General features: G+C 39.8%; 1 protein-coding gene across 12 annotated transcripts in view; it reads right to left on the bottom strand.

Moving 5' to 3' along the window:
• The window catches only part of ASB3 (ankyrin repeat and SOCS box containing 3), a 273,478-nt gene that overhangs the window by 114,084 nt on the left and 145,382 nt on the right, over nucleotides 1–14,012 (bottom strand). For 9 of the 12 annotated variants that reach the window (XM_055240430.2, XM_063618033.1, XM_055240433.2 and 6 more), the window contains one exon: nucleotides 4,031–4,288. In XM_055240430.2, coding sequence (XP_055096405.1) covers nucleotides 4,031–4,288 — 258 coding nt within the window. Of the gene's footprint in view, nucleotides 1–4,030; nucleotides 4,289–5,523; nucleotides 5,572–14,012 lie in introns of all 12 variants that reach the window. The other 3 variants (XM_063618034.1, XM_063618036.1, XM_063618035.1) reach the window with 1 other exon arrangement.

Raw genomic sequence — 14,012 nt, 5'->3', positions numbered from 1 at the left:
GGTTTTTCCTAATTTAGGAGCAGGAAGAAGCAAGAAAAATTGGCACAAATCCCTCAGGTTATGCAAGGGATTCAGGATGACTAAAATCGAGTAATAGAACTACAGGGCCGGGTGCGGTGGCTCACGCCTGTAATCCCAGCACTTTGGGAGGCCGAGGCGGGTGGATCACGACGTCAGGAGATGGAGACCACGGTGAAACCCCGTCTCTACTAAAAATACAAAAAATTAGTCGGGCGCGGTGGTGGGCGCCTGTAGTCCCAGCTACTCCGGAGGCTGAGGCAGGAGAATGACGTGAACCCAGGAGGCAGAGCTTGCAGTGAGCCGAGATCGCACCACTGCACTCCAGCCTGGGCGACAGAGCGAGACTCAGTCTCAAAAAAAAAAAAAAAAAAAAAAGAACTATAGATAGCCCTCCACATCCTGAGAGTCAACCAATGGTAGATTGAGAATACTAACAACAATAATGAAAAATAACAATACAACAATAAAAAATAACACAAATTTAAAAATACAGTACAACAACTATTTACATAGCATTTATATGGCATTAGGTATTATAAGTAATCTAGAGATGACAAAGTATATGGGAGGAAGTGCATAGACTAGACACAAATACTATGCTATTTTATATAAGGGACTCGAGCATCCATGTGTCAGAGGTATATGAACCAGAGCAACTCCATCTTGAATAGGGGCTAGGTAAAATAAGGCTGAGACCTACTGGGCTACATCCCCAGGAAATTAAGGCATTCTTCGTCACAGGATAAGATAGGAGGTCCGCACAAGATACAGGTCACAAAGAACTTGCTGATGAAACAGCACTTGGTAAAGAAGCTGGCCAAACCCCATCAAAACGAAGATGGTGATGAAAGTGACCTCTGGTCATCCTCATTGTTCATTATATGCTAATTATAATACATTAGCATGCTAGAAGACACTCCCACCAGCCCCATGACAGTTTACCAATGCCATGGAAACTTCAGGAAGTTACCCTATAGTCTAAAAAGGGGGGAAGCCTCAGTCCTGGGACTTGCCCACCCCTTTCCTGGAAAACTCATTCATGAATCATTCACCCCTTGTTTAGCATGTAATCAAGAAGTAACAATAAGTATAAGCAGCTCAGCAGCCCGTGCTGCTGCTCTGCCTATGGAATAGCCATTCTTTTGTTCCCTTACTTTGTTAATAAACATGATTTCACTTTACTCTATAGACTTGCCCTGAATTCTTTCTTGCATGAGATCCAAGAACCCTCTCTTGGGGTCTACATTGGGACCCCTTTCCAGTAACACATGGATTTTGGTATCTGAGGGGGATGAGACTCAAGGCATAATTCACCTTAAATTCCTGCCAGCTGTGAGCCTGTGAAATCGAACAAGTTATCTACTTCCAAAATTCAATGGTGGGACAGGTGTAAGACAAACATTCCGATTCCAAAAGGGAGACATATCCAAGAAGCAAAGAGTGATAGGACCCAGGTAAGTCCAAAATTCAAGAGGATTATCTTAAGACTCCAAGATAATCTTCCCTGACTCCACATCAAGGCTTCCTGGATAAACTGGGGTGGGGGCTGAGCCTCCACTACCTCAGGAAGCTCCACCCCATGACTTTGCTAGGCTCAGTTCCACCCCTATGGCACCCCTATGGCTTTGCCCAGACTTCAGCTCTCCCAAGATGGCACTTCATGCTGGTAGCTCTACAGTCCTGAGGTCTCCATGGCAGCCCTGCTCCCATGGGTCCTCTAGGCATTGCCCTGATAGAAACTTTGTGGCAGCTCTAATCCTCCATTTCCACTGGGCATTGCTCTAGAAAGGCTCTCTGCAGTGGCTCTTCCCCCTGGACAGGTCTCTGCCTGAGCCCCCAGACTGTTTTCAACAACCTCTGGAATCTAGGTGGAGGAATCCATGCCCCTACAGCTCTTGCATTCTACATGCCTGCAGAATTAGTACCACCCCACAAATCCTCCTGAAAACCATTCTGACCTCCTAGAGCCCTGGGCCTGTGATGGGAGGGGCAGCCTCAAAGATCTCTGGAAATGCCTTCAAGGTTTTTTTCTAATTGTCTTGAAGATACCTTCTATTTGTACAAATCTGCTCAGCAAAGGGTTGCTAGTCACAACCTTGGGTTCCTCTCCTGAAAATTCTCTTTCATTCTTTTCCACACAGCCAGCCTGAGAATTCTCCAAAATATTCTACTCTTCTTCCCTTCTAATTATGGATTCTGTCCTAAGTCATTCCTTTGCCCTCACATCTCACTATAAGTGGCCAAAAGTAGCCATGCAGCGGCCTGAATGCTTTGCTACTTAGTTATTTCTCCCACCAGATATCCTAGTTCATCACTCTTAAATTCAGCCTTCCATAAAGTCCTTAGGCATAGACACAGTTCATCCCAGTTCTTTGCTAATTAATAACAAGGATGGCCTTTACTCCAGTTTCCAACAGGGTATTGCTCATTTTCATCTGAGACACCTTGTCATAATGGCCTTTGCTATCCATACTTCTATCAACATTTTGGTCACAACCACTTAAGTAATCTCTAAGAAGGTTCAGACTTTCCTTGTCTTCTCATCTTATGAGCACTCACCAGAATCACCCCTAACACTCCCTTTATGGAAATATAGGCTTTTTCTAGACTGTTCTTCCAAACTTTACCAGCCTCTACCCATTACCTAGTTCGAAAGCTACTTCCATATTTTTAGGTAATCGCTATTAGCAACAGCCCCACTTCTCAGTACCAAATTTCTGTCTTAGTCCATTCTCTGTTGCTATAACTCAATACCTGCGACTGGGTAATTTATAAAGAAAGTACATTTATTTCTTACAGTTCTGGAGACTGGGAAGTCCAAGGTCAAGGGGCCCATCTGATGAGGGCCTTCTTGCTGTGTCATAACATGGCAGAGGTCATCACTCGGTGAGAGAGCAAAGCATGCCAGCTCCGGTCTCTCTTCTTCTTATAAAGCCACCCACCAGTCCCATCACTGGGGCAACATCTTGATGATCTTATCTAATCCTAATTACCTCCCAAATATCTCCCCTCCAAATATCATCAACAAATGAATATGAGGATTGTTTCCAACACCTGAAATTTGAGGACACATTCAAACCACAGCAGTAGGTATCGGACAGTTTCTATGTTTTGGTTAAAGAAATAAATAAATTAGAAACCAGAAAGGAGCATGAAGGCTGAAAGTACTGGGCAAGTCATATCGAGTCAGAGTTAATAGCTTTGGTAGAAGAACACAAGGAGTGTGTCTAAGAAGAAAATGAGTGCCTTAGGGACAGACACCACGCGGGGTGAGAATTGAAACACAAAAGTGAAGACTTCTAGATATTTTATTGAAATTCTATAAAATAACAGGTCCTCTATTTTCCTGAAGACTTCCATTTTATTTTCTCATTTGACTTGAATTATCAGGCCAAAAGAGTCCTCTCGCTTCTACAATTACTTGTCTTAGGACACTAACAATTTTTGCAAAGGCTGGAGGCTAATAGAGTCTTCTTGCCCCCCAAAAAATTCTGACTCAGCGTTTGTATAATCTCTCACTGACGGCTGCCCTTCTGAGAAACTACCTGAAGTAAACAAACTATATTCTCAGATACTTCAGAAATCAGTATTTATTAAGAGTGACAAATTTCAAATACACAGGATGCTGTAGGGCAGGAGTATTCAGTCTGGTTGGCTGAGGGATAGACAACAGAAATCTCCAAAGCAGCTCCAAGCATTCTTTCTTCTGTTACAGGCATTTTAAGAGAAGCATGAGGAATGCCCAGAAGTCAAAGAAATAACCCTCTTAGAAGAGCTCACTGGCATCTATCCCCTCATACCTCCTTCCAGTCACCTCTTATCTTTTCCCAGGACTCTGTGCTTAAATTCAATCTCACTATTAGCAGCCACCAACTCCTTCACCCCAATTCAGCCATCACAGTCAAAACACAGATACACCCTTCTCCAAACACTGGGATCTCAACTGAAGGAAATTAAAGGTAGAATATTCACTCAAAAGGGTAAGCCCCACTATGGTAGAATTTCTTACCAAGAATTGCACAGTAGAATCAGTGGGTCAAATCCAGCAACCAGAAGATGTGGCAACCACTCCTTATATTTTGCTTGTGCTTTAATTGCATGATTTACAAATTCATATATATGGTTCCATGGTCCCAATGAGCAACCTTTACTCAAAAAGTAGCGAAATATCGAAAACTTCTCGTACTTCAGGCAGTATGCCAAATGAAGTTCATTTATCTGGGCTCCATATTTCAAAAGAATGTTCACAATTCCAAAGAACTCACAGCTCCACCACAAAAAATAAAAACAAAAAAAGAAGAAGTTAGACTTTGGCATAAGATACTTCTTACAAATTGTTAATAGTAGTTACAGCTGGGGAATAAGTATGACAGATTAAATAGGGGATGGTTTCTACACATCTAGTGGATTCAGATTAGAGAATGTGGTGGGGCTTTTGCTTTTTACACCCTCCTGCATAGTTTTTAATTTTCAACTGTGAACAGGTATTATTATAATTTAAAACATTCATCTTAAATAAATGTCATTTTAAAAATTATAATTGACAGAAAACTCAAATTGTGATATTTTGTACAATTAAGTATCTTTACTACAAAATACTTTGCTTAACAAAATCAATAAACAATGTGATCAATCTTTAAAACTAAATGATTCACTCTAGGAATCTCTAAGATGTCATCTTCCTTAGCAATAACCTTAGCCAATTTCCCTCCCACTTTTAAACTTACTTATTTTTCTAGAGACAGCGTCTTGCTCTGTGGCCCAGGCTGGCATGCAGTGGCACAATCAAGGCTCACTGTAATTGAACTCCTGGGCTCCAGTGATCCGCCCACTTCAGCCTCCTGAGTAGGTGGGACTACAGGTACATAACATCATGACTGGCTAATTTTTAAATTTTTTTGTAGAGAGAGAGTCTCACTATGTTGCCCAGGCTGGTCTCAAACTCCTGGCCTCAAGCAATCCTCCTGCTTTCGTCTCCCAAAAGGTATGCCACCGTGACTGGCCTTACATTTATAATGGTATTAAAAAAATTTTAAAAACTTTTTTAATTAACAAAAATTTAATTTACAGTACTACATTTTAAAATTAATTAACTTCTATTATTATCTCCATTGTAGATGCAAAAACTGAAGCTGAGTCACAGAACTAGTAATTGGCAGAACTGGGATAATGATATCAAACCAAAATCTAGCAGTGAATATGACACAGCAAATTTCTGCAATATCTCTTCTCTAACTATTATGAAAACTGAACACTTCATGATATAGTCAAATTGAAGAATATTTTAGAGCCAGATCTATGTTTTCCAAAGTAGGTTACACGGAACTTTAGTTCCTGAAAATGATCCATATGAAAAATACTCTCCAGTGAAAAAAACTGAGAAACCTTATACAGTATACAGTGAGCACGAGAAAGAAAGATAGGATGAATGTATTTTTAAACAATATGTTAGTTACATTTCCAATTATATATGCTCAATATTTTTATTCAACTTTCAGATACCTTTCAGAAGAAGTACCTTTAAAATTAACAATGGGCCCAATCATTAACCTGAAAAAAGCAAACAAAAGTATAAATGCCCAAAACTCTGTAAACACAAGAACAATGGTAAATGTACTTAAATGTAAGTTCTATCCTATGTTTCTGGACTTTTCAAATCTTTGTAGATCCATTCCTCTTTTAGGAATTCACGAAGCACACTGCAGTAAGAAAAATTCTCAAAAGCCCTCCACAAAAGAAACATGTTCAATATTATTTAATCCTGTACTTCCCAAACTTATTTAATAATACAACCCCTTTAATCCCATATAATATCTATTAACAATCTACAGAATTAGTATTCTACCAAAACACACTTTAGAAAATCAGCTCTAAACCTCTTCCAATTATTCACATTGCCTTGTATTAGAAGGGGCAAGAGCAAATCCCAAGAGGCTTATAAAACTGCACAGTGCTACAGTATAGACCTTTTCCCAAAAAAACTACCATTTATTTGAAGAATAAAATAAACACAAAATAAACTGGAGAAGCATAGAGTTTTGTCAGCATGCCCTGAGCTTCTGGGAAGGTTATTAAAGAAGGTCTCAAATACATGTGCACACTACAGAAATACAAGCAACTTCAACTTCAGGGTTCTATATGACCTTGATTATTACATGTCACTAAGCACACAATAAATCCTTGAGCATGGATAACCTCTAGTTAAAATATAAATTAGTATGTATTTCTCTTAACACTTCAACAAATTCTCTCTGTAGCCCTAATATCAAATTGAGAAAACTCTCCAAGTACCGAGATTTAAACAAAAGTCTATCTTGTGTAACATAAATATCAAGTATTAATTGTGACATAGAGGGACTGTACATTATATAAAAAGTGAACAACATCAGATACTGAGAGGAGAGATTTAAAAATTAAAATCCAATGTCTAGACCTTATTTTGAGGGTCTGCACATTTTCTACCACTCTGCTCCTTGAAGTTCAAAACTGTGCAGAAAAACAGTGCTCACATATAAAAGATGCACAGTAAGAGAAAATTCAACATGCAAACAAAATTTATTTTAAACAAATAGAAATGGGCAAATATCTTCAGCATTTTATGTTCAATTAGCAAACAAAATATCCAACTAACTTATTAGGTGAATTATAACAGTCCAAATGGTGAGTTTTACTGAATGGCTTTTGACCATTAGCTGAAAACAAGATGAAGACATTCAGTTTTGTCAGATGTGCCCACACGATATGGTGGCTAGAATGAACACAATGAATTCTATGAAACTAATGTAATAACAACGATTAGTATCAACTAGAAAAACAGACAAAATCAGGTGAGCTAAGCCACAATCTACTTCTGTGACCATATACAAAGGGCATTCATATTTGCTCAAACAGTTCTAAAACTTCTCAACTTCCCTCTTCCTTTCTCATTCCATTTGGAGGAATCTTTTTCTTATATTTCCTCATTCGAGATGGATTACTCAATTATTCTTGAAAGATTGGCTTCACATCAATATAGCTGCCAACTTTTTAGCTCCAAAGGACAAAAACTGCTTTTGCTGCAGGATCTGTACAGTAGTGGAGGAGACACCTTTCCATCATCCCTGGGAGTGGCGAAAGGAGGTAAGGGTCATCCTCATAAAGAATACCTACCAAAAACATTTCAGAACACTGATACTGAGCTTAAAAGTTGAATTAGCTGAAAAAATAATAAGGAAGAGAAAACTTAAAACCTGGGGCACTTTAGGAGGCCAAGGCAGAAGGATCACTTGACCTCATAAGTTTGAGGCTACAGTGAGCAATGATTGCGCTACTGCACTCCAGCCTGGGCAACAGAGTGAAACTCTATCTCAAAACCACAATAACAACAATAATAACGAAAACCCAAAGCTGTTATTTATCATTTTCATCACCTTTTGGTGTTAATTGTACTATTTATAAAAGTAGATAAAAGTTTATTAGAATACAACAGGTCAATAGTGCAGGAAAGTCCACAAATACTAAATTAATAGACTTCAGAGAAATACTAGGAAACATAAAAATGAGAAAAGGAAAGTCTTTTAGCCATTAACACCTGAAGTCAGATAGGTGTTAATTACAACAATCATACCAAATTAACACTATCATAACACACTCTTGCTATAAAAATAAAATTTTTAAACTTATACCATTAAACTTATTATCTATTACCAAATCCCTAAAAATTAGAGTATCAAATAATTTATTTTGGAAAATTGAGTCTTCTAAGTTACCTGATACCAGTATTGTGACCAAATTTGAATTCTTATAACCGGTAAAAGTGATATAGGAAATTCGTGTATGTCTCATTAAGAAAAGTAAGAAGGGCTAGGTGTGGTGGCTCACAACTGTAATCCCACACTTTAAAAAGCCAAGGCGGACAGATCACTTGAGGCCAGGAGTTTGAGACCAGCCTGACCAACATGGCAAAACCCCATCTCTACTAAAAATACAAAAATTAGCCGGGCGTGGTGGCATATGCCTGTAATCCCAGCTACTCGGGAGGCTGAGGCATGAGAAACGCCTCAACCCAGATGGCAAAGGTTGCAGTGAACAAAGATCACGCCACTGCACTCCAGCCTGGGCTACAGAGCAAGAGATTGTATCAAAAAAAAAAAAAAGGGAAAAAATAACATATGATAGCTATTTTAAAATTAACATTATATTCAATTGTCCTTGCTTTATAATTGGTGACTGTAATTAATTTAATTAATTTTAGTCATGTGATTGTAGGCAATCCAAATTTTAAGATGCTTACTTATTGAAAGAAATAACCAAAAACATATTTTTCAGCTTCAATTTTTTTCCCTCAGACACTGGTTATATGACCCTCTTGACATACTAAAGTAAAACCTACTGGGAAAATGATCATTTTCTTGCTTAATTGGCAAAGCTTCATACAGAAACTCAAAATGAATGAGTCTCACTTTACATATACAGTAACTGTATAAGCAACCAGCCAGACATTAGATAATAAAAATGTGATATTTAGTTTTCTTGGAAATAATGAAAGATTTTCCTTTACCTGTTAGGTAATTGGTCTAAAAAAACAAAGATTCTGCATTTTATCAAGATGATTCCCTGTGCTTCATGTTGTCTTTATTCTATGTGATCACTGTGATCACTTATGAAAACTCTCTAATAAAGAACTCAGGTTTTTCTACAACTATATAACTTTCCGCATTTGCCTTTTGAAGCCATTTAATTATCACTCTAGTTGAGATAAGTGACTATTATTTCACACCAACCTGTGATCCTACTTTGGTAAAATTTTTTGAACCTTGACATTTTTGATAAAATTCCCACAATCAAATTCTACGTCTCTTTGACCTTAAAGTTTGCTATGTTCTATTTTATAGAATAAGGTGTTGCCCAATTCTAGAATGAAAAATAAAAAGATTAAGAGAATACGCCCTCCTAAAACAGATATTTTGAGGTTTTGACTTTATTTTTAAAGGCTAAAAATAGAGCATTTTCCAATGACTACTTACTGAAAATCTACCTAAGAATATATTGGTTCAGTTACAAGTCTCACATGAAAGAAAATCGCTCATATGCCCTTTTGACAGCACAAAAACAAATTGTAATTATGCTTACATGGCGACTTCAAGGAGCAAAATTTCTAAGAGATGCAGAAAAAAAAAAAAAAAAAGTTTGTTAACTCATGTCTGTGGCCCAGGACTACTGTATATCATACTGCTTCACCTTTACTTTTCTTTTTCTTTTTCTTCTTTGATCTGGGGAGAGACTAGGTCTCCCTTACATTTGGTTTACAGCAGTTTGATTTTTCTGGCCATGCCTTTCTGTGAGTTTATCCTGTTTGGGTTTAACAGGTCTCTTAAATCTGTAAATTTATATCTTTATCCAATAATAGGAAGTTTTGGCAATTATTAATTTACATATTTTTTCTGTGCCCAATCTCCTCTCCTTCTGGATTTTAATGACACGAATGTTAGACCTGTTTATACTGTCCCGTGGTTCCCTGACGCTCGTTTTTTTCTTCAATCTTTTTTCTCTCCTGTACTTCCGTGTGGATAATTTCTTTAAATTTGTTTTTAACTTTTAAATTTGTTAAACATTTGTAAATATTTGTAAATTACAAAAGCTAGTTGCCCAGAGAGGGACAGTTTGAAAATATGAGTAGATGTTCCAAACAGTCAATACCCTAGAATGCAAGAACAAGGCAGACACCTGTGCAAGGTGATCTGTACGTATATTAACATTGAGACCAAAGACTCTCTTATCCAAAAAACTAGGGTTTTTTAAAGATAATAATTATAAATTACAAAGCATTTTCACAACTGTTAGCTCATTTGATCCTCAAAATAATTTTCTAAAGCAAGCTTAGGTGTTATTGCTATCCCTATTTTAAAGATAATGGAATGAGATTTAGCAGAATGAAGTGAAATACCCAAAGTCACACAGCCACTATACATCTGTGACTCATCCAAGCCCAAGAATCATGCTCCATCCTTATCCCTCCACAAGGCATTGAGGAAGACTAACATATAATAAATAGGCTAATCTGATACAATTATTGATTCATTAATTCACAGATATATTTTGAATGCCTAATAGGAGTTAGATCCAGAGCAAATCCCTGCTCTCAAGGAGCTTACATTCTAATGAACAAGCAGATATGTAAACAGACAAAATATTATGTCTTTAAAAAGGAGTCAAAAGGCAGCTCCTTTTTTGTTTTTGTTTTTGTTTTTGGGATAGAGTCTTGCTGTGTTGCCCAGGCTGGAGTGCAGTGGCGTGATCTCGGCTCACTGCAAGCTCTGCCTCCCTGGTTCAGGCCATTCTACCACTTCAGCCTCCAGAGTAGTTGGGACTACAGGCACATGCCGCCATGCCTGACTAATTTTTTGTATTTTTAGTAGAGACGGGGTTTCAGCATGTTAGCCAGGATGGTCTCCATCTCCTGACCTCGTGATCCGCCCACCCTGCCCTCCCAAAGTGCTGGGATTACAGGCGTGAGCCACCACATCCAGCCAAAAGGCAGTTGCTTAATAGGACGTTTTCCCCCAGCATTCTCAGCCCTGATTCTTATGCCCAATACTAGTTACTAAGAGAAATATACTTCTAGTGTGAAGAAAAGCAATTCATCCATTCTCACAATCTGGTAAACATATCCAACCTCTTTTGCTCAAGTGCTGAGCTAACCAAACAACCTTCCATATTGTCTTTAGGAACACTGGGTTGTCCGTTCCAGAAAGGGGAAATAAATACTATAAGTAACCTGTTGCTGTTTACCCTGCCCAGGTCTTCTTTTGCTGTGAATAAATAATTGTTCTGGTCTAAAAAGCAGCTGTAGGAGAGTTACTATGAGTCAATTCTCTATACCACTGCCATGCAGCGGACCTTTCTGTGATGATGTGCTATTCGGTAGGGTAGCTAGCCACACGACTCTTGAGCATTTGAAGGGTGGCTAGGGAAACTGAAGAAGTAATTTATAACGCTACTTAATTTTCATTAATTTAAATAGCCACATGTGGCTGGTGGCTACCAATTTGGGCAGCACAGCTCTAGACTCTTGCTACTCACAGTGTGGTCTGTGGATCAGCAGCATTGGCACCATCTTGTTAGCTTGTTAGAAATGCAGAGTATGGGGCCAGGCACGGTGGCTCACGCCTGTAATCCCAGCACTTCTGGGAGGCCGAGGTGGGCAGATCACTTGAGCTCAGGAGTTCGAGAATATCCTGGCTAACACGGTGAAACCCCGTCTCTACTAAAAATACAAAAACAAAATTAGCCAGGCGTGATGGCGGGCACCTGTAGTCCCAGCTACTCGGGAGGCTGAGGTGGGAGAATGGCATGAACCCAGGAGGCAGAGCTTGCAGTGAGCCAAGATCGCACCACTGCACTCCAGCCTGGGTGATAGAGCGAGACTCTGCCTCAAAAAAAAAAAAAAAAAAAAACAAAGAAAGAAAGAAATGCAGAGTATGCTGGGCACAGTGGCTCACGCCTGTAATCCCAACACTTTTGGGAGGCCAAGGTGGGCAGATCACTTGAGCTTAGGAGTTCGAGACCAGCCTGGTCAACATGGTGAAACCCCATCTCTACTAAAACTACAAAAATTAGCCAGGTATGGTGTCACATACCCATAATCCCAGCTATTCAGGAGGCTGACGCATGAGAATTGCATAAACCCGGGAGGTGGTGATTGCAGTGAGCCAAGATGGCGTCACTGCCCTCCAGCCTGGGTGACAGAGTCAGACTCTGTCAAAAAAAAAAAAAAAAAAGAAAGAAAAAGAAAGAAGGAAGGAAGGAAGGAAGAAAGAAAAGAAAAGAAAAGAAAAAAGCAAAGCAAAGCAAAGCAAAGCAAAGAAAAGAAAAGAAAAGAAAAGAAAAAGAAAGAAATGCAGAATATCAGGCCCCACCCTAGATCTACTGACATGGTTTGGATCTGTGTTCCCATCCAAATCTCATGATGAATTGTAATCCCCAGTGTTGAAGGTGGGGCTTGGTGGGAGGTGACTGGATCATGGGGATGGGTTTCTCATAAATGGTTTAGCACCATCCCCCTTGGTAGTGTCCTCACAGTAGTGAGTTCTTATGAGATCTAGTTGTTTAAAAGTGTGTGGCACCTCCCACACTCACTCTCTTGCTTCTGCTCCTGCCGTGTAAGAAGTGGCCTGCTCTCACTTCGCCTTCTGTCATGATTATGTTTCCTGAGGTGTCTCCAAAAGCTGAGCAGACACCAACATCATGGTTCCTGTACAACCTGTGGACCTGTGGACCAATTAAACCTTTTTCTTTACAAATTACCCAGTCTCAGGTATTTCTTTATAGCAATGCAAGAACGAACTAATACAGAAAATTGGGACTGAAGAGTGGGGCATTCCTATGAAGATACCTAAAAATGTGGAAGCAACTTGGGAATTTGGTAATGGGCAGAGAGTGGAAGAGTTTGGAGGGCTCTGAAGAAGACAGAAAGATGAGGGAAAGTTTGGAACTCCTGGAGACTGGTTAAATGGTTGTCACCAAAGTGCTGATAGTGAATAGTAAAGGCTGGGCTGACAAGGTCTCAGATGGAAAAGCAGAACTTATTGGGAACTAGAGCAAAGGTCACTTTTGTTATGCCTTAGCAAAGAACCTGAATGCATTGTGCCCCTGCTCTGGGGATCTGTAGAACTTTGAACTTGACAGTGATGATTTAGGGTACCTGGTGGAAGAAACTTCTAAGCAGCAAAGCAGCCTGTCTGCTTGTAAGAACCTATGCTCATATGCATGAGCAAAGAAATGACCTAATGTTGGAACTTACATTTAAAGGAGAAGCAGAGTATAAAAGTTTGGAAAATTTGCAGCCTGGCAAATGGTAGAAAAGAAAAGCCTGTTTTCAGGGAAAGAATTCAAGCAGACTTCAGAAATTTGCATTAAGTAAAAAGGAGGCAAGTGCTAATAGCCAAAACCACCAGAGGGTGGTGGAAGGCCTCAAAGGCATTTCAGAGACCTTCCCAGCAGCCTCACCCATCACAGGCCCAGAGGCCTAGGAGGACCAAATGGTTTCATGGGCCAGGCCCAGTGCCCCACTGCCCTCCACAGCCTTGGGACACTAGTCCCTGCATCCTAGCCACTCCTCCCATGGCTCAAAGGGGCCCAGGTACAGCTCAGGCCACTGCTTCAGAGGGTACAAGTCACAATGGTGGCTTCCACATGGTCATGGTGTTAAGCCTGTGGGTGCACACAGTGTAAGAGTTGAGGCTTCGGAGACTCTGCCTAGGTTTCAGAGGATGTCTGAAAAAGCCCAGATGGCCAGCATAAAGGGCCTTCTTTCTTTGTATTGGTCTTGCCTCTACCTCATAAACATACCAGAAAGAGAAGAGAAGGAGAGGGCCTGAATACTGAAATCTAAAGAAAGTTAGTATAAGATGTTTAGATGAAGGCTGGAGGTGGAAAGAGCATGTTTCTCAGGGATATTTGTACAAAATAAAATGATGGCATTTCCTTGATCATTACTGAATATGAATGATGGGTCTATGGGAGTTCACTATACCAATTTCTTTACGTTTATGTATGTTTGAAAATTTCAAAATTAAAAAATAGCAATTTCAGAGATAATGTGTGACATAGCTAGCCTCCAAGATGGCCCCCAATGATCCTCTCCTCCTATTTGTGCTTTTGTACGGTCTTTCCATATTGAATCAGGGCTTGTGTATGTGATCTGTGGAGGTGACAGCCATAATTTCAATGAACCAGGTCACTATGACTTCTGTCTTGTTCTCTCTTGGACCTCTTCCTCTGAGGGAATCAGCTACCATGCCATGAGGATACTCCAGCCATCCTGTGGAGAGGCTTTTATAGAGAGAAACCGAGGTTTCCTGCCGACACCCAGCCATGAGTGATCCATGTCAGTGAGCCTCTGTGGAAGTTGATCCTCTGGCTCCTGTAAAGCTTGCTAATGACTGTAGCTTCATCTGATATTTAATGCAACTATAAGAGAAACCTCCAAGCCTGAACTGCCCGCCAAGCTA

Source organism: Symphalangus syndactylus, chromosome 14 (genome assembly GCF_028878055.3).
Source record: "Symphalangus syndactylus isolate Jambi chromosome 14, NHGRI_mSymSyn1-v2.1_pri, whole genome shotgun sequence".
Taxonomy (NCBI): Eukaryota; Metazoa; Chordata; class Mammalia; order Primates; family Hylobatidae; genus Symphalangus; species Symphalangus syndactylus.
Note: the sequence above shows the minus strand (reverse complement) of the source record. Positions and strands in the feature narration are given on the sequence as shown.